This window comes from Myotis yumanensis, unplaced genomic scaffold, assembly GCF_028538775.1.
Source record: "Myotis yumanensis isolate MYYU_CA2020_CCGP unplaced genomic scaffold, mMyoYum1.0.hap1 SCAF_3, whole genome shotgun sequence".
Lineage (NCBI taxonomy): Eukaryota > Metazoa > Chordata > Mammalia > Chiroptera > Vespertilionidae > Myotis > Myotis yumanensis.
Window position 1 is genome coordinate 86,679,403 of NW_027223754.1, and position 21,856 is coordinate 86,701,258.

At 38.3% G+C, this 21,856-nt stretch overlaps 1 protein-coding gene across 5 annotated transcripts in view; it reads left to right on the plus strand.

Annotated features, from left to right (window-relative positions):
- Positions 1-21,856, plus strand: part of RB1 (RB transcriptional corepressor 1) — a 203,191-nt gene that overhangs the window by 77,919 nt on the left and 103,416 nt on the right. For all 5 annotated transcript variants that reach the window (XM_070409052.1, XM_070409054.1, XM_070409049.1 and 2 more), the window contains 3 exons: positions 3,024-3,133; positions 12,097-12,174; positions 15,316-15,403. In XM_070409052.1, coding sequence (XP_070265153.1) covers positions 3,024-3,133; positions 12,097-12,174; positions 15,316-15,403 — 276 coding nt within the window. The remainder of the gene's footprint in view (positions 1-3,023; positions 3,134-12,096; positions 12,175-15,315; positions 15,404-21,856) is intronic.

Here is a 21,856-nt window from a genome sequence, read left to right on the forward strand (position 1 = left end):
CCCGCCCCTCCCCCCGCAATTTAACCAATCCTATCCTATATAATCTCTCTATACTAATAAAAGGGTAATATGCTAACTAGACCGGGTCGACCGGCCATCTTCTGGATGTCTGACTTCCTTCTGGACAAAGCCATGGTAGTGGGGACCGAGGCAGAGAGGGCAGTTGGGGATGAGATCAGGCTGGCAGGGGAGGGCCATTGGGGGTGAGATCAGGCTTGAAGGGGAGGGCAGTTGCGGGTGAGATCAGACCTGCAGGGGAGGGCAGTTGGGGGTGATATCAGGCTGGCAGGAGAGGGCAGTTAGGGGTGATGAGGCAGGCAGAGACAGCTAGGGGCAATCAGGCTGGCAGGGAGAGCAGTTAGGGTTGAGATCAGGCTGCCAGGGGAGGGCCATTGGGGGCGAGATCAGGCCAGCAGGGGAGGGCAGTTGGGGGCAACCAGGCCGGCAGGGGAGGGCAGTTGGGGGCGAGATCAGGCCGGCAGGGGAGGGTCCTTGGGGGCGAGATTAGGCCAGCAGGGGAGGGCAGTTTGGGGTGAGATCAGGCCAGCAGGGGAGGTCAGTTGGGGGCGATATCAGGCTTGGAGGGGAGGGCCGTTAGGGGTGATCAGGTAGGCAGAGGCAGTTGGGGGTGAGATCAGGCCGGCAGGGGAGAGCAGTTGGGAGCGAGATCAGGCCAGCAGGGGAGGGCAGTTAGGGGCAATCAGGCAGGCAGGCAGAGGGGTTAGGGGCAATCAGGCAGGCAGGCAGGTGAGTGGTTAGGAGCCAGTGGTCCCAGATTGTGAGAGGGATGTCCGACTTCCAGTTTAGGCCTGATCCCTGTGGGAACCCCTGCCCCGTGCATGAATTTCATGCACCAGGCCACTAGTCTATAATAATAAAAGTGTAATATGCTAATTAGACCAGAAGTCCTTCCTTCTGGACAAAGCCGGAGCGGGCGGGGGCCGAGGCAGAGGTCCCTCCCCCCCAATGCCGTGGCAGCAGTGGGCAGGGGCCAGGGCCAAGGCCCTTGCATGAATGTTGTGCATCGGGCCTCTAATATTTAAATATAGTGCTCGCCTAGGCAGCACATATACTAAATATAACTAAACATATACAATCACATTTGACTCTAATTTGCTTCACTGCACATCTTTGTGCATAGGATCCATAATTCCACTAACTTTATTGGCATTACTGTATTGCAGAGCATCTCTTTTGAGTAGTTTTAAAAACTACTTAACTGACAATAAATTCAGTTTAAATGACTGTGATTATATTGCAGAAATGTTTAACCTTAATGGTGTGCCATCCATCCATTCGGGGTTTTTTTGCACATTTTGCCTCAAATATTTTGCTCTTCAATGAGAACAGAACTGAGAACTTATGTGGTAAGGTAAAATATGTGGAGAAAAAGGTGCTTCAGATAAAGGATGAAGAACAAACACTCAGTGATAAAGCAGTATTTTAAAAGCAGCTAGCATTAGTCACTAAGACCAAAAGTTGTGAAATCAGCTAGACTGCTGATTCTGTGACCTGAGTTGGTGGTTAGTCCTTGAAATCATTCATTCATTCACTATTTATTGAGTGCTTAGTATGTGCCAAGCATTGTACTAGATATCATTGATACAGAGATTTAACTTGTAGTTACTGTCATTAAGGTGCTAGTGGGACATAGACAAATAAATAGAACATTACAGAAGACTATAAGAGTCTGATAGAACTATATACAGTGTGTTGTAATATTTTGGAGGAGGACAACCTAATCCAAAGTGGGGCAGATAGGTTTTGCAGAAAATTGTTTGGAGTGATGTCATTTCTGAGCTGAGCAAGCTTTATGAGGGAAAAATGGCATTTCCAAGGGTTGGAAGTTATAGATTCAAAGGCACAGCGATATGTGATAGTTTGGTCTGTTTAGTGAACTCCACCTTGTTAAGGTTGGGTTACAGGGCAGAAGAGAGGCAAAAAGGGGCCAAATGTTGTATTACTGAGTCTTGTTAAATAAAACAAGTCTTGTTGTATTACTGAGACTTGTTAATAAAAATATATGCTGTTCACACCCCCCCCCCCAAAATGTTGGACACTTGTAGTAATTTTTCTACAAGAAAGGATTATAATATTAATAGAAATCTTAAGATAAATTTGACATTTTCCCCAGTATTTTGTATATAGTACTCATAGCTGTCAATCAATAAATGATTGATAATTAGTGCTTCACTAAGCTGGTGCAGTAACACTTATTACACTTAAACATTAATGATTGTTCTACCTAAAAAATTTATGCAGACAAAAAGTTTATACTTAACTGGATTTCTTCTTCCACTCCTTTTGGAATGAAATTTTAGTACCCTTAGGTTGGAAACACTTTTGCCTTAAAAGTCACACAGAAGGCATGCCAAATAGTTGTCTATCGCACATTGATTTTTAAATTATGATTCAAAATTATGAAGCAGAACTGATAAGAGAATTGCAGATTCTAGCAATTGAAAAAGTGTCTAAGAGTGGGAATAAATCATGCAAATGTGTTAATTGGTCTAATTAATTGAGCTAATACTCTTGCTTAACATACTTAACTGAAGGAAGTTGGAGTGAATTAAAAGATTTAGAAAAGATGGGAAGAATATATAGTCAAAAGGATTTGTTACAGTATTTTGAAAAATACTGTATTTTATATTGATAAGCGTAGTAGAAGATTAAAAGTGAAAAATGTGTGGGATGTTTGGAGGATCTTGGCAGTTAAGTGTTCATAATAATACTTATTTTTATCTTACAGTTCCAACTCAGTACTGATTGGGCATTGATGAATCTTATCTACATAAAATTCTAATGAATGGGGTCATGCGTAAAATATGCTTAAAATTAGACTCGAAAATTTGCAGTTTCCTTTACTTCACTTGCACATATGCCTTATTTATATTGCATGTGAACTCAGTGTGTTGTAAAATTAAGTGTATATTGTACAAAATTTTTTAAATTAAATCTTTCTTCTGTGTATTGAGAGATGTAATGACATGAAAGGATAATCATTAGTATTGTTTTCTTTTGAGGTGGAAAGTCTCTCTAAACAATATGAAGAAATTTACCTTAAAAACAAAGATCTAGATGCAAGATTGTTTCTGGATCATGATAAAACTCTGCAGGCTGATCCTATAGACAGGTATTGTACATGGTATATTTTTGTTGATACGCTTTGCTATAGGTCAGTTTTGATAGAGGTAGGTTAAACAAGTTTTTATTTAACTTGATCTTTAAATAACATAATGATTAATTCAGATGTCTTTCTATAATACTTAAGCATATAATTTATTAACAAATGGAGATTTCTTATGATACAGTATCTTATGTTTACATAGATTTTAAACCTATTCTTTTTATTTAAACAAGTGAAAAACATTTTCTGTATTGTCTATGTAAACATTAATTTGCCTCCTGTTATGCACAGGTTTGTGTTGGTTTTTAATATCTTTTTAAAGTAATTTTTCTCCAATCAAGTCAAGGCAGAGAATAAATCTTTCAATATTTCCTTCATGCTTTCTGGAATGTAGTAGTTTACACTTTTCCTCACTGAGTCTTAATTTCCTCATCTGTACAATGCAAGCATTTACTGTAGAGTCACATATATACTTTGTACTATATATACATGTATATTAATGAAAGTACTTTGTAAATAGTAAAGTGATAGAAAAATGCTAGCTACTTGATTCGCAGTTCAACTTATGGGGTTGAATATTTTTCATAAAACTAGGATAGGATAAATTTGTATACATAAGAAAGCAATCAAACATAAGTTAGAGAAGAGAAAAATGAAGATGCTGAATAGCCAACTGAATATATGATTTTGTTTTTTTAAACTAAAAAAAGTTCACCCACTCCCTTCCATTCCCTCTGGTTTGTTCTCTGTATCTAAAAGTTTAAATTTAAAAAGAAAATACAACATATAAGAGAAATCATACTGTATTTATTTTTCTCTTTCTGGCATTTCACTTAATGTAATGTTTTTAAGGTTGCAATGGCAAGATTTCATTCTTTTTAATGGCTGAATAATACTCCATTGTAATATATATATATAAAATCTTACAGTTTCTTTTCTTTTTTTAAAATATATTTTATTGATTTTTTTACAGAGGGGAAGGGAAAGGGATAGAGAGTTAGAAACATCGATGAGAGAGAAACAACATTGATCAGCTGCCTCCTGCACATCCTCTACTGGGGATGTGCCTGCAACCAAGGTACATGCCCTTGACCGGAATCGAACCTGGGACCCTTCAGTCTGCAGGCCCCGACTCTCTATCCACTGAGCCAAACCGGTTAGGGCATTACACTTTCTTTATCATTCATCCATCAATGGACATTTATGTATCTATATTTTAACTATTATAAATAATGCTGCAATGAATATGGGGGTGTAGGTATCACTTCAAGTTAGTGTTTTTGTATAAATTTCCAGCAGTGGAATTACTGGATCATGTAGTAGCTCAATTTTTAATTTTTTGAGGAACTTCCATATTATTATTCATAATGGCTGCACCAATTTACATTCGTACCAACAGTGCACAAGTGTTCTCTTTTCAACACATCCTTGCCAACACTGGTTATTTAATGTCTTTTTGGTAATAGTCATTCTAACTGGTGTGAGATTATATTTAATTGTGGTCTTGATTTGCATTTCCCTGAAGACTAATAATGTTGAGCATCATTTCATGTACCTGTTGGCCATCTGTATGTTTTTGGGAAAATGTCTGTTCAGATCTGTTCATTTTTAAATTTGTGTTTTTGAAATTGAGTTCTTTATATATTTTTAATATTAACCCTTTATGAGATATGATTTGCAAATATTTTCTCTTATTGAGTAGATTGCCTTTTTATTTTGTTGATGGTTTCATATGCTGTGCAGAAGCTTTTTAGTTCATTGTATTTCTACTTGTTTATTTTTGCTTTTGTTGTCTTTGCTTTTGGTGTCAGATTAAAAATATCTCCACTACTGATGTCAAAGAGCTTCTAAACACCTCTGCTTTTTTTCAAGGAGTTTTATGGTTTCTTGTCTTACATTCATGTTTTTAATCCATTTTGTGTTAATTTTTTAGGATGATGTAAGATAGTTGTCAAGTTTTATTCGTTTGTATGTAGGTGTCCAGTTCTGTCAGCACCACCAAGGATATTTTTTCCATTGATTTTAAGAGAGAGTGGAAGGAAGGCAGGTGGGAGGTAAGAGAGAGGAAGGAAGGGAAGTGGGAGGAAGGGAGAGAGATACATCTATGTAAGAGACACATCGATTGGTTGCCTCCTGCATGCACCCTGACCCACAACCCAGGAATTGAGCATGCAACCCTTAACCCAGAATTGAGCACAACCCTTCAGTCCATGGGCCAACGTTCTAGCCACTGAGCAACATGGGTTAGGGCTCAGCATCACCTATTGAAGAGACTGTCCTTTCCTTATTCTAAATTCTTGGCTTCTTATCATGAATTAATTGACAATATATGTGTGGGTTTATTTCTGGGGTCTCTATTCTGTTCCCTTGATCACATGTATATTTTTTTGCCAATGTCATGCTATTTTGATTACACTACCTCTGTAATTTAAAAAGTAGTTTGAAATCAGGAAGTGTTATGGCACCAGCTTTGTTCTTTGTTTTTTTCAAGATTGCTTTGGCTATTTGGGTTCTTTTGTGGTTCCATACAAATTTTAGGATCATTTGTTATGTTTTTATGGAAAAGGCCATTGGAATTTTGATAGGGATTGCATTGAATCAATAGATTGCTTTGGGTAGTATTGAGATTTTAATATTAATTCTTTCGATCCATGAGCATTGAATAGCTTTCCATTTATTCTTGTCTTCCTCAATGTTTTTTAAATCAGTGTCTTATACTTTCAGTGTATAGTACTTTCATTCCCTTGGTTAAATTTATTCCTAGGTATTTTATTTTATTTATTTATTTATTTATTTATTTATTTATGAAAAGAAGGGAGAGGGACAGAGAGCCAGAAACATCAATGAGAGAGAAACATCGATTCAGCTGCCTCCCACACACTCCCATGGGGCATGTGCCCGCAACCAAGGCACATGCCCTTGACCAGAATCGAACCCAGGACCCCTCAGTCTGCAGGCCGACACTCCATCCACTGAGCAAAACTGGTTAGGGCTATTTTATTCTTTTTATTTATTTATTTATTTTTTAAATAAATCTTTATTGTTCAGATTATTACAGTTGTTCCGCTTTTTTCCCCCCATAGCTCCCCTCCACCCAGTTCCCACCCCACCCTCTGCCCTCACCCCCCCCACTGTCCTCATCCACAGGTGTACACTTTTTGTTGCCGGGTCAAAGGTCATACACATGGAAAATGTAGCTATTTCCATCCGCGACGTGTCCCTGTGTTCGGGAAGGTCTCTCACGACTTGTTCACGCTCTACTCAGGGTACGGAGACACGTAACGGCTTTTTAAAATAATATGTCCTCTTATGTTTAAAATGAGGATTTCGTTACTTAAAGTGAGGAGAAAGCAACACTACAGCTGCTCTTTCCCCTCTCGCCCTTCGGGTGATAGTTGTGCTTGGGGCTGCGCGCTGGTTCGCAGGCCATCGACGAAGCCGTCTGGGTGGCTCGCGCGGTTCTGCCAGCTTCCCAGGGAACGTCGCAGCCTCACAGGGGCCGTCTCAGCCTCACAGGGACCGTCTCAGCCTCACTGGGGCAGTCTCAGCCTCACAGGGGCCGTTTCAGCCTCACTGGGACTGTCGCAGCCTCACAGGGGCCGTTGCAGCCTCGCAGGGGGTGCCGCATCCCATGTTGGGAGTGAAGGTGCTAGTAAGAAGCTCCTCTCGCTGTCTCTCCTGCTGGAAGTTTCTGATAGCCGTCTGCAGGTGCTGGACATCATACTTTAACTGGTCAACACGAAGTTTGGCATTCTGTCTTTTGTTGGGAGGCTCCTTGCTGGACAAAATCTCCAGGCGTTCTAGCTGGCTGAATATCTGGTATGCTTGCTTGGGTTTCATTTTCTACTAAGTTCACAGACTGCTTGTCTGCCATCTCCCGGTATCCCATGTGAGACTGGATCTGGTGCACCTGCTTGTGCATTTGCTGGTACAGTGGTTCCATGTCACCGGCCCAGCCGGGTCCGTCTCTGGCTTCCTCTGAACCTGAGTCTGCTTCTTGAGTGTGTCCCTTATGGGTGCGAGGAGTTTAAATCTGCAGTTTGTTGGGTTAAGCTGCAGTGGTTCCTTTTGTGCCACTGACACAGCTTGGGCGGGGATGTAAATTGAGTAGGGTGGGGTCTCGGAATCACCAGAGCGGAGCAAGCATCAATGGCATCTCCGCGAGTCTTCGCCTCTCTGTGACTCTGCGTCCCCGAATGCCAGCGAGCAGCTCCGCAAGAGAGCCACCCTCACTTTCTGACCCGCTGCAAGGCCATCCTGCCTCTCCCCGTAGGGGTCTGGGACCTCAGAATCCCTCCCCAAACAAGCTCAGTGGATTCAAGAGTTTGTAACCCCTTTCGATTGAAAAAACCACGCATCCAGTTGCAGCCCGCCTGGTGCACAATTCTGTACCTCTGTTCTTGGCACCTCTGCATATCCTACTCAGTCTCACTTCTTTCTTTCCTTCCAGTTGTAGAACTTCCACTGGGCTAGCTTTCCCATGGTTCTGAATGATAGCTGTTTGTCTTATAGTTGCTAGTTTCAATGTTGTTGTGGGAGGCAGCACGCACAGGGCTATACCTTACGCCACCATCTTGGTTCTCCTTAACTGTATTTTATTCTTTTTAATGCAATTGTAAATGAGATGATTTTCTTAATTTCTTTTTATCATAGTTTGTTATTAGTATATAGAAACACAAATGACTTTTATATATTGATATTGTATCTTGCAACTTTACTGGTTTTTGATGGAGTCTTTAGGATTTTCTATATATAATTTCATTTAATCTGCAAATAGTGACAGTTTTTCTTTTTCATTTCTAATTTGGATGCCTTTTATTAGTATTTCTTTTTATTGCCTAATTGCTCTGGCTAGGACTTTCAATACTATCCTAGCTAATAAAGAAGGGATATGCTAATTGACCCTCATGCCATCGCAAAGATGGCGGCACCCACAGCCAATAAGGAGCGATATGCTAATTAACTACCCCACCCTCAAATATGGTGGTGCCCACAGCCAATAAGGAGGGAATATGCTAATTGACTGCCCCATCCTCAAAGATGGTGGTGCCCACAGCCACAAGATGGTGGCACCCAGTTCCCTCAGCCCCGCTGGGGCGGCAGGCGTGGCAAGGCCGTGCGCCTGCCTCCAGAGTCCTCCAGTCCCCTCAGCCCCCCAGCTGCCCAGGGCCAGCCCGAGGCACAGGCAAGCCTTGGATGGTGGCTGCCCAGCCACCCAGGGCCAGCCAAAGGCGCAAACAGCCAGGGCTGGCAGAGGCTTGCGCTGCTGGCAGTGGCAGCAGCAGAGGTGTGATGGGGCATTGCCTTCCCCTGATCGCCAGGTCGCCTCCCATCCCTGAGGGCTCCGGGACTGTGAAAGTGGGCAGGCCAGGCTGAGGGACCCCCGTCTAGTGCATGAATTTTCATGCACTGGGCCTCTAGTGTTGAATAAAAGTGTGAGAGTGGTCATCTTGTCTGATTTTGATCTTAGGTAAAACTTCCAGCTTTTCACCACTGAGAATGATGTTGGCTGTGGTCTTGTGATATACGACCTTTATTATGTTGAGGTACATTCCCTCTGTGCCTGCTCTGTTGAGAGTTATTATCATAAATGGATGTTGAATTTTGTCAAATGCTTTTTCTGCATCTGTCAAAATGATCATACGATTTTTGTTTTTCATTTTGTTAATGTAGTGTATCACATCGACTGATTTGTAGATGTTGAAGCATCCTTGCATCCCTGGATAAATCCCACTTGATCATGGTATATGATTCTTTTAATGTGTTGTTGAATTTCATTTGCTAATATTTTGTTGAAGATTTTTACTTATGTGTTCATCAGGGATATTGGCCTATAATTTTTTTTGTGTGTGGCATTTTTGTCTGGTTTTAGTATCTGGCTAATAATGCAGCCCTCATAAAATGGATTGTGAAGAGTTAACTCCTCTTCCTTTTTTAGAAAAGAAAGAGGAGGACTGATATTAATATTTCTTTGAATGTTTGATGGAATTTACCAGTGAAGTTCTCTGGTCCTGGACTTTTGTTTGTTGGAACATTTTTAATTACTGATTTAGTCTCCTTAATAGTAATAGATCTATTCAGGTTTTCTATTTCTTCAGGATTCAGTCTTGGAAGGTTGTATGTTTCTAGGAATTTATCCATTTCTTCTAAGTTATCCAATTTTTGTGTGTAATTGTTTATAGTTGTCTTATGATATATTTGTACTTTTGTGGTATCAGTTGCATCATGTCCTCTTTTATTTCTGAGATGAGGAATTGTGAGAGTAATCATAAATCTTTTTGAATGACTATAAGTTTGAGTAATACTAGTAAGTATTTTATGTATTTATGTGTTCGCTCTCTCTTTTCTTTGTTTCTGTTGAGTCTAGCTAAAGTTTTGTTAATTTTGTGTATCTTTTTAAAGAACCAGCTCTTGCCCAGGTTCAGTTGGTTGGAGCATCATCCTGTACACCAAAAGGTGGTGGATTCAATTTCTGGTCAGGGCACATACCTAGGTTGCAGATTTGGTCCTCCGTAGGGGGAGCTTACGGACTTGAGGGGCAACTGTTTCTCTCTCTCTCCTTCCTCTCTCTTGAAAGAAGTCAATAAAAACATATCTTTGGGTGAGGATTAAACAACCAGCTCTTAATTTTATTAATATTATCTAATAGAGGCCTAGTGCATGTATTCATGCACATTGAAAGGAAATAATTAGAAGGTGGCCGGCGGGGTGGGACTGGGTGAGACGGGCCGTACACACCCTGGAGTCAACCTCCCGTGGTCCCTCCCTGGCTGCACCTGGGGTGGCACCGGGGCTTGAAGGGTGCCCCTCAGCCTGGCATGCGGGGATCAGGTCGAAACCAGCAGTCCAACATCCCCTGAGGGGTCCCAGAGTGCAAGAGGGCACTGCAAAGTTGCTGTTGCTCGGCAACTCCTGTGTTGAGCATCTGCCCCCTGGTGGTCATTGTGCATCATAGCTACCTGCTGGCTGGTCAGCCAGTTGGCTGATCGCTTAAGCTTTTATATATATAGATTGTCTTTTAATCACTACTTTATTTCTGCTCTGATCTTTGTTATTTTGTTCCTTTTACTATCTTTAGGCTTTGTTTGTTCTTTTTTTCCTAGTTCCTTGAGGTATGAAATTAGGTTAAGACTTTTCTTTTTACCTGAAATAGGCATTTTTTGCTATGAAATTTCATCTTTGAACTGTTTTTGTTGCATTACATAATCTTTGGTATTTTACATTTTCATTTTTCTCAAGGTATTTTTATATCTTTTAATTTTTATTTGACCCATTGGTTGTTCAGTTTCATGTTGTTTAATTTCTACATATTTGTGAATTTTTTAGTTTTATTCATGTAATTAATTTTTAGTTTCATACCAGTGTGTTTAGAGGAGATGCTTGGTATGACTTTAACCTCTTAAATTTATTAAGACTTATTTTGTGGCCTCACATGTGATCTGTCTTAGAAAATGTTCAAATGTGCACTTGAGAAGAATGTATATGCTATTGCTTTAATGTTGTTCAAATATTTTTTAACTCCATCTGATCAAATGTGTCATATAAGGCCAGTGTTTCCTTATTGAGATTTTGTCTGGATGATTTATCTATTGATGTAATATTAGTGAGGTAATGGTAGGGAACTTTTTCTATTATTGTATGCTGTCTATTTCACCTTTCAGGTCTGTTAACATTTGCTTTATATGTTTAGGTGCTCCTATGTTGGTTACATAATATTTACAAATATTGTAAGTGTTAGATCCTCTTGTTAGATTGACTCCTTTATCATTATGTAACACCAGTTTTTTTGGTCTCTGAGATAGAAATTTAATGTGAATTGTCTTGTATATCCACTTTTTAATTCTCATTTAGATGAGTATAATTTTTAAAATGAGCATCAAAAGAAAATTGTTGAAATACAGTTGTCTCTTGAACAATTCAAGGTTGGGAGTGCCGACCATCTGTGTAATCAAAATCGGTGTATATTTTAAGTTGGCCCTCTGGATATGTGGATTCCAGACCATGGATTGAAAACAGCATTGATGGGTAAACATAACAGGTTTGAACTGCGTGTGTCCATAGCATAAGGGAACAACGCACTTTATTCAAGGGCCAATTCGTTTACTAAAGTAGTTAGTGATCTCTGTCTTTATTTAGCCTTTCACCTGCTGTTACTTTTTTGGTTCATTTGTTTAAAGGTTAATACCAAAGTGTATTCTCTTAAATTGTCATCTAGAATCCTGAACTAAGAATGGTTAAGAGTAATTACAAAAAATTTCCAGTGACCATAAGTATGATTAATATGGCTTTAGCATGAAATATTTTAATATGTAACTGAAAAATATATAATTTTGTAATTAAATATAGGTAAGTATTTCTAATTTTATTTAAATAAAGTAAAGGTTTTGGAAGACATAATGATTGAAAAGCTTGAGTTTGTTATTTTTTGACATGGAACAACTTGATTTATAATGCCATTGAACATCTGTCTTTGTAGAGAAAATATCTAACTTTCTCTTTCAAAAAAATCCTTAATGATTGTACCTGTTTGTCATAAACCTAGTAGAAAGAAACCCAATTTAAAAACAATAGTGAAAGCCCTGGCCGGGTGGCTCAGTTGATTGGAGTGTCATCAGGTACATCCAAAGGAGGTTGTAGGTTTGATCCCCTGTTGGGGCATGTACCGGAGGCAACTGATTAATGTTTCTCTCTCACATAGATGTTTCTTTTCTCTCTCTCTCTCCCTTCCTCTCTCTGTAAAGTCAATTAAAAAATATCCTTGGTTGAAGAATTAAAAAAACCCCATAATTTTATTTATTTATGCAGCTGTTGGATTATCTGCTTCCTATCACTTCTATTATAGACTTGTCATTTTGTATGGTGTTATGAGGCAACACAACGTATTATACTGTGTTGTTTTTTGTTTTGTTTTTACTCAAAATACAAAGTGTAAATTTTTAATCTGAATGACTTTGCTTTTTATTATTTAGTTTTGAAATGCAGAGAACACCACGAAAAAGTAATAATGATGAAGAGTTGAATGTGATTCTTCCCCAGACTCCAGTTAGGTATGAATTTTCTTACTCTTCATTTTCATTATAATTGTTTATCCAGTGCTTCATAGAGCTTTGGGTTCATTTATTTATTCCATTATATATTTATATATAGATGCCACAAATATAGTATATTGAGTGCTTTTTGCGTTCGGTATTTTGTTAATTGCTGAGGATATGATTATTAGACCTAGTTCTGTCTGTCATTAAGGAATATAGCCTGGAATGGGAATGTGTTCCATCTCAGTAAATAAAAAAGTAAAAATATGTTTCACCATTTGGTTTGCATACAACCTAGAAGGATTAGAGCTATTTTTTATGACCTTATCCTCATTTACTTCCCATGTATAATCTGTTTCAAGTCTTACTGAATTTACCTCTAAAATATTTCTTGAATCCATCTACTATTCTCCATTTCTACTCTCACCACCCTGTCCAAGATATCTTTTTTCTTTGATTTTTTGAGGTATCCTAATATCTGATCTCATCACCATTTCTTTCTGTCTACCACCAGATCTGTTCTCTAGAACCGCCAGAATAATATTCTAGAAATATAATTCTGATCATGTTCACTCTGCCATTAAATCTTCTGATTTTTTCTATTGCAATGGAAATACAATGCAAATGTTTAAATAATGCCTACAAGATCTTATATGATCTAGCTGTGTTGCCTGTCTAACCTCATCTTGTTTTCCTGTTCATTATGTATTAGCCAGTTTCCTGAACTCTCCAACCAGCCTCTTCTTTTGTGCTTGAGGACTTTTACACTTGCTTTTCCCTCTTAACTCTTTTCTTTCCATGAATTACCAACTGTTACTGTTCCTTTAGGTTCAGCACAAATAGTACTTTTTAAAAAAGATTTATTTCTCTCTGAAGTATTTTCTTTTATTCCTTCTCAGAGCATCCTTTTGAATTCCTTCATAGTGTGCATCACAATTTGTAATTAGAAAACCATTTGTGTGCTTGCTTGTTTTTGCTAATATTCATAAAAGACTTTAAGTTGTATACCACATGGACCATGACTTTTTTGTCCAGCATGTGATAATTAGGGCCAAGGCTAATACTTGGCATATAGTAAGTAATCAGTCATATTTTTAAATGACCATTTAGAGATATAAAATACATTTTTGTATAAGTATAGTAATAGACATAAGACAAGTTAATGAAATGGCACAGAATGAACTTTATGAAGTGATATTTGAACTGAATTTTGAATATGTAAGGATTTATGTCACAGGATACTGGCATTTTAGTGGGTGGGAACAGCATATGCAAAGGGATGGAAGGAAGAAACAACAAGATGTTTCTGGGGAACTATTAGCAGCTCTGTATTGATTGACTGTAAAATGAGAAAATGACATGGCAAGAGAGGAGGGTGGGAATCAGATTATGAAGGACCTTATTTTTCATACTCACAAGTTTTGACATTAGCTTGTGCACAATATACATAGCCTGTTGGTATAAATGGGTGTTAAGCAGAGGTAAGGATAAAATCAGACTTGGTTTTTGAAAGTTTACATGGTGTTAGTTTGTGAGGTGGTAGAGGCGAACATGGTGAGAAATACTGAGACCTGTTAATCTGTCACAATGGTTCTTAATCAGGGGTCAAATTATAATAACCTGGGAAGTTTTTTCCAAGTACATGTGCCTAGAGCAGTGATGGCGAACCTTTTGAGCTCGGTGTGTCAGCATTTTGAAAAACCCTAACTTAACTCTGGTGCTGTGTCACATATAGAAATTTTTTGATATTTGCAACCATAGTAAAACAAAGACTTATATTTTTGATATTTATTTTATATATTTAAATGCCATTTAACTAAGAAAAATCAACCAAAAAAATGAGTTCGCGTGTCACCTCTGACATGCGTGTCATAGGTTTGCCATCACTGGCCTAGAGCCTACTACTGTAGACATAGTGAGTCAAAATCTCTGGACTGTTGTATTGCAGTAATTCAGTTGAAAAGTGTTGAAACAAGAGATAGGCAGTGGAAATGAAGGAGCAAGAACAGGTTTGCAAATATTTGATGAATTCATATTTAGAATATTATTCTTGCGGCTTTTATGGGATATGAAGATGTGTAGTAAGTAGTAGGACATAAGGATCTTATATATTAGGGAATAATCAGGGAGAGTTAAAGCCCTAAAGTAGATGAGGTTGCCTGAAGTGAAGGTGTATAATGGCAAGAATGTATGGCTAAGGGCTGAACCAGAAAGAATGCTGTCATTGAAGGACTAAATAGAAGGTAGATTGAATGAGAAGTGTGATTGAGAGCTCAGAGAGTGAATGCAGAAAAGCCAAAGGGCGGGGAGGCAGTTTCAGGAAAGAGCAGGTGTTTAAGAAAGTCAAGTATACCTCAAGGAAGTCAAATATAAGATAAAATGAGAAAGATTTTTGGTTTAGAAGTTTGTGACTTAAGTCACTGTGCTTTAAGTAGATTATTAGATGTACAAGTCATAGAAGCAATGTATTTGAAAGGTGAGGAAGTGTAGGTATCAGTTTATAGATGCTTGACTGAGAACACTGAACACATTTTACTGAATAATATTTAACAATCCTTTCAACCATAAATATTCTACAGTTCTTTGCATCATTAAGTAGTGCCTACAGTAGCAATATACTGCTACTCCAAAATTGGAACATTAATATTTACTATACCATCAGTCATACAATTATAGAATTAAAGAGAATTCCTAAGATATTGACCTAATTTTATGCTTTAACAATGATGACTTCTAAAATTATGTATGCTTTCCTTTTGAAAAATTTCTTGCTGTCTTTATTTGAAAAAGTTTAGTATTTAATTATATTAATGTTTTATTAAAAGATTACTATTTTGATGCTAGCTTATATGTTTTCTCCTTAATATACTATTAGTTTGACCATTGAATGTTATATTGATTTATAGTTCTATTAGTAAATAAGCTCATCGTTTTTTAGAAACATTATGAACACATTTTATCTTTAAGCTTTAAGTAAAATACAATTCCTTGTAAATAATAGTGCAGTAAGGGTTTTATAAAGTTTTATTGTAGAGAACTTTTTAAAGTTAAATGGGAGACAGTGAGTTTGAAGATATATTTAATTTGTGTGTTAGATACATTTCATTTTTTTCCCTTTATTGCTTAACACTTCTGTTGTTGTTGTTTTTTGTCTAGGACTGTTATGAATACTATCCAACAATTAATGATGATCTTAAATTCAGCAAGTGATCAACCATCAGAAAATCTGATTTCCTATTTTAATGTAAGCCATATATGAACATTATTTATTGTAATATCTTAGCAAAGAAATTTGAAATTAGAAGTTAAAATTCTGAGTATTTTTAAAATACTTATTCCCAATCAACAAGAATATAGTTGTCTATTACCTTATTTTTTAAAAGCTTCAATATTAAATATTATTAGTAGATGTTACTAGTAGACAGCATTTTTCTTAGATTTCCTCTTATTATTTACCTTACTCAGCATTTTTTCTTATAATTTATTTTTTTAACTTTATTTTTATTGTTGACATTATTATAGATGTCCCCATATTCTACCTCCTTTGCCCATCTCCACCCAGTCCCAACTCCCTTCCCTTCAGCCATCACCACACTTGTCTGTGTCTTTGGGTTATGTATATACTATAGGCCTGGTGCACGAAATTCATACACGGGTAGGGTCCCTAGGCCTGGCTGGCAATCAGGGCCGATTGGGGCCTTCTGGTTGCCAGCCAGGGCCTTCCTTCTGCTGCTGGCTGGGCCTTCCTTTGTTCTGCACTGCCCCCGATGGTCAGTGCATGTCATAGAAAGTGATTGGTCTCCCGGTTGAACTCCCGTGGGGACAATTTGCATATGAGGCTTTTATATTTATATATGTATATATGTGTGTGTATACACACACACACACACACACACACACACACACACACACAATAGGAGTCCAGCGCACGATATCTCGTGGCGCCGCCCACCCACCCGCAGCCCTGCCTTGACACCCGAACCTGTCCATGCAGAGCTCCAGCATGCCTGGCCCAGCCCCCAAACCCTCTGGCCTTCTCTGGCTGCTTCAAGCCCCGACCTCAGTCCCTCCAGTCGCCTCAGGCTGGTTCTGCCTTTTCCAGGCGCCTCCCCGCTTCTGCCCCATCTCCAGAGCAATGCGGAGGCTCCGCCCTGTCATGGCTCTGGAGGAGAGCATGGAAGCCTCCACCTGCTGTGCTGTGCTCCTTCCCCTGGCAGGTGGGTCGTGGGGCACTCAGAATGCCCGCGGTGGGTGGTGAAGGATTGGTGAGGGGGGCGCTGTGGGCTCTCACCCCTGCTCTCCCCAGCACAGGATGGTCCCGCCTTCTCCCGGTGCCTCCCTGCTTCTGCCCCTCTCCGGAGCAACACCCCAGCTAATATGCTAATGACCTGGTCATTATGGCATCATGCTCATTAGCATATTAGCTCTTTATTGGTATAGACAGATGTTCTTTGGCTAATCCCTTCATCTACTTTTATCCAGTCTCCCTCCTCCCTCCCCTCTGACAACTGTCAGTCTGTTCTCGTATCCATGCTGTTTGTTTTGTTCATTAGTTTATTTTGTTCATTAGATTTCCACATATAAGTGAGATCGTATAGTATTTGTATTTCTCTGACTGGCTCATTTCACTTAGCATAATAATCTCCAGTTCCATCCATGCTGTCACAAAGGGCAAGATTTGCCCTGGGTGGTTAGTTGTTAGAATATTGTTCCTATGTGCCAAGGTTGCAGGTTTGATCTCCTGTTAGGGCACATACAAGAAGCAACCAATGAGTGCATAAATAAGTGGAAAAACAAATCTCTCTCTCTCTTCCATCCTCTCTCTCTCTAAAAACCAATAAAAAGTAAATTTAAAAGGTAACATTTTCTTCTTTTTTATGACCACATAGTATTCCATTGTGTAAATATACCACAGCTTTTTAATCCACTCATCAACTGATGGGCACTTGGGCTGTTTCCAGATCCTGGCAGTTATAAATAATGCAGCTATGAACATAGGGGTGCATGTATTCTTTCAAATTGGTGTTTCAGGATTCTTAGGATATATATTCAGAAGTGGGATTGCAGGGTTGAAAGGCAGTTTCATTTTTAATTTTTTGAGGAAACTCTGTTCTGTTTCCCACAGTGGCTGCACAAGTCTACAATCCCACCAACATTGAACTAGGACAGTGATAGCGAACCTTTTGAGCTCGGCGTGTCAGCATTTTGAAAAACCCTAACTTAACTCTGGTGCCGTGTCACATATAGAATTTTTTTGATATTTGCAGCCATAGTAAAACAAAGACTTATATTTTTGATATTTATTTTATATATTTAAATACCATTTAACTAAGAAGAATCAACCAAAAAAATGAGTTCGCGTGTCACCTCTGACACACGTGTCATAGGTTCGCCATCACTGAGCTAGGGTTCCCCTTTCTCCAATTCCTAGCCAGCACTTGCTATTTGTTGATTTATTGATGGTGTGAAGTGATATCTCATTGTGGTTTTAATTTGCATCTCTCTGATGATTAGTGACTTTGAGCAGTTTTTCATATGTCTGTCATCTGTATGTCCTCTTTGGAGAAGTGTTTATTGAGGTTCTTTTCAGTAAAAAATGGGCACAGAACCTGATTTGGATTAATTGTCTTCCTGGTGTTGAGTTGTATAAGTTCTTTATATATTTTGGAAATTAACCCCTAGTCAAATATATCATTGGTGAATATGTTCTCCTGTACAGTGGGGTTCTCTTTTCACTTTGTTGGTGGTTTCCTTTGCTGTACAGATGCTGTTTAGTTTGATGTAATTCCACTTGTTTAATTTTTTTCTGTGTTTGTTTCCATTGTCCAAGGAGATATATCAGCAAAAATATTGCTATGAGAGATGTCTGAGATTTTACTGCCTATGTTTTCTTTTAGGATTTTTATGGTTTTGCAGCTTACATTTATATCTTTTACCCATTTTGAATTTATTCTTGTGTATGCTATAAGTTGGTGGTCTAACTTTTTTCATGTACTTGTCCAATTTTCCCAACACCATTTATTCAAGAGGCTGGTTGTCTTTACTCCATTGTATGCTTTTGCCTTCTTTGTCAAATATTAATTGACCATAAAGGCATTTATTTCTGGGCTCTCTGTTTTGTTCCATTGATCTATATGCCCGTTCTTATTCCAGTACCAGGCTGTTTTGATTACAGTGGTCTTATAGTTTGCTATCAGGTATTGTGATACCTCCAACTTTGTTCTTTCTCAAGATTGCTGAGGCTATTCAGGGTCTTTTGTGGTTCCATAAAAATTTTTGGAATATTTGTTCTAGACCTGTAAAAAATGCCATTGGTATTTTCATAGGAATTGCATTAATCTGTAGATTGCTTTGGGGAGTTTGGACATTTTGATGTTAATTCTTCCAATCCATGAACACAGTATACTAGTATTCTTCCATTTGTTTGTGTCTTACTCAGTTTCCTTCTTCAATGTCCTGTAGTTTTCCGAGTACAAATCTTTTATCTCCTTGCGTAAAGTTATTCCTACCAGTAAGTACCTAGTTTTTATTGTTGTTGAAATAGTAAGTAGGATTGCTTTCTTAGTTTCTCTTTCTGATAGTTCATAATTGGTGTATAAAAATGCCACTGATTTCTGAATTTAATTTTGTATCCTGCTACTTTGCTAAATTCATTTATTAGATCTAGTAGTTTTTTTGTGGAGTCTTGTTCAGACCTCATTTCCAAGATCATTTTCTTTCTGGTTCAGACATAGCTTTTGTTTAGTTCCTTTAGTAGTGAAAGTTAGTTTAGGATGAACTTAGAGGGTTTTTTGGAGTTTTATGTAGGCTACTAGTACAGATTACCTATCTCAGAATGGACATATCTTGAAGAACAGTAAGCTTTTCTTTGATTTTGCTTCTTTATTACATCAGGTTTATTCATTTTAAAAATTAATGCCACATTTCCTTTTGTGTATAAGTAAAACTTTAGAAGCTTATACACATTTTAATGGATATTTTGGCAACAATAATTTTCTGACAGGAAATGTTTCTTTGTTTCCATGTTTCTAAGACTTGTGTGCTGTTTTTGTTTCATAAAGATAAAATCATCTATTTTATAGAATGGGAAATTTTTGAATGACTGTTTACATTTCAAAGAAAATAATAATTAGTCTTAATTTTGAAACATTTATTTTCTTTTTTAGAAAATATATTTTTATTGATTTTATAGAGGAAGGGAGAGGGGGAGGGAGAGAGAAACATCAATGATGAGAGATAATCATTAATTGGTTGTTTCCTGCACGCCCTCTACTGGGGATCGAGCCCACAACCTGGGCATGTACCCTGACTGGGACTCAAACATTGACCTCCTGGTTCATAGGTTGATGCTCAGCCACTGAGCCACACCAGCTGGTTTGTTTATTTTCTAATGTATAATATTTTAAATGTGTTTGATTGATAGAGATTATAAAATGAAGTTCATCTTTGGTTATAGCTGAAGAAAATCAGGTTTGTGACAATATTTTAATGTATCATAATATGCATTTTAAAAATTATCTTGTGAGGTATTTTAATCATTAAAATTGATATAACCCGCCATGGCCAGTTTTGCTCAGTGGATAGAGCATCAGCCTGCAGACTGAGGGGTCCTGGGTTCGATTCTGGTCAAGGGCACATGGCCGGGTTGCGGGCTCGATCCCCAGTCGGGGGGCGTGCAGGAGGCAGCCGATTCATGATTCTCTTTCATCCTTGATGTTTCTATATCTCTGTCCCTCTCCCTCTCTGAAATCAATAAAAATATATTTTGAAAAAAAATTGATATAACCCTACCTTATATAATACATATATTAGAACTTTGTAACCATTTCTCTGTGTTTCTAAACACGTAGCTAAATTATTTAGGTAATTCTTAACTTTTTTTTTTAAGAGAGGGAGGAAGGTGGAGGAGAGAGAGTAGGGGGAGAGAAACATCAATTTGTTGTTTTACGTATTTATGCATTCATTGGTTGATTCTTGTATGTGCCCTGACTGGGGATCGAACCCAAAACTTTTGATTATCAGGATGACATGATGCTATAGCAAGCTGAGCTACCTGGCCAGGGCAAAAACAATTTTATTTTTTTTCATTTAAAAAATCTTTATTGTTGAAAGTATTACATATGTCCTCTTTTTCCCCCCAGTGACCCCTTTTAGCCCATCCCCACCCGCACGCTAGGCTTCACCACACTATTGTCCATGGGTTATGCATATATTTATACAAGTTCTTTGGTTGATCTCTTCCCACCCCTCACCCATTCTCACCTTCCCTTTGAGATTCTACAGATCCACGCTTCTATGTCTCTGGCTCTGTTTTGTTCATCAGTTTACTTTGTTCATTAGATTGCACATATGAGTGAAATATGTGATACTTATCTTTCTCTAACTTATTTCACTTAACATAATACTCTCCAGTCCCTCCATGCTGTCTCAAAGGATAAGAGATTCTTCATTTTTTACTGCTGCATAGTATTCCATGGTGTAAATGTACCACAGCTTTTTTTTATTTTTAAGTATATTTTTATTAATTTCAGAGAGGAAGGGAGAGGGAGAGAGAGATAGAAACATCAATGATGAGAGAGAATTATCGATCGGCTGCCTCCTGCATGCCCCACACTGGGGATCAAGCCCTGCAACCTGGAATGTGCCCCAACTGGGAATTGAATCATGACCTCCTGGTTTATGGGTGGATGCTCAACCACTGAGCCATGCCAGCCGGGCTGTACCACATCTTTTTTATCCACTCATCTACTGATGGGCACTTGGGCTATTTCCAGATCTTAGCGATTGTAAATTCTGCTGCTATGAACGTAGGGGTGAATACATTCTTTCTGATTGGTGTTTTGGGTTTCTTAGGATATATTCCTAGAAGTGGGATCACTGGGTCAAATGGCAGTTCCATATTTAATTTTTTGTGGAAACTCCATATTGTTTTCCTTAGTGGCTGCACCAGTCTGCATTTCCACCAGCAGTGTACTAGGGTTTCCTTTTCTCCACATCCTCTCCAGCACTTCTCATTTGTTGTTTTGTTGATGGTAGCCATTCTGACAGGTGTGAGATGATACCTCATTGTCATTTTAATTTGCATCTCTCTGATGACCAATGACTTTGGGCATGTTTTTATATGTCTCTTGGCCATCTGTATGTCCGCTGTAGATAAGTGTCTATATAGCTCCTCTGCGCATTTTTTAATTTGATTATCTTCCTTTTGCTAAGTTGTATGAGTTCCTTATATATTTTGGGTAATAACCCTTCATCAGATGTATCATTGCCAAATATGTTCTCCCAACAGAAGGCTCTCTTTTCATTTTGTTGATGGTTACTTTAGCTGTGCAGAAGTTTCACGTTGCCCCATTTGTTTATTTTCTCCTTAGTTTCCCTTCCCCTGGGAGATGTATCTATAAATATATTGCTATGAGAGATGTCTGAGATTTTGCTGCCTATGCTTCCCTCTAGGATTTTTATGGTTTCACAACTTACATTTAAGTCTTCTATCCATTTTGAATTTATTCTTGTGTCTGGTGTAAGTTGGTGGTCTAGTTTCATTTTTTTGCATGTACCTGATCAATGTTCCCAACACCATTTACTGAAGAGACTGTCTTGACTCTATTGTACGCTTTTCCCTCCTTTGTCAAATATTAATTGAGCATAATGGGTTAGGTCTATTTCTGGGTTCTCTGTTCTGTTCCATTGATCTATA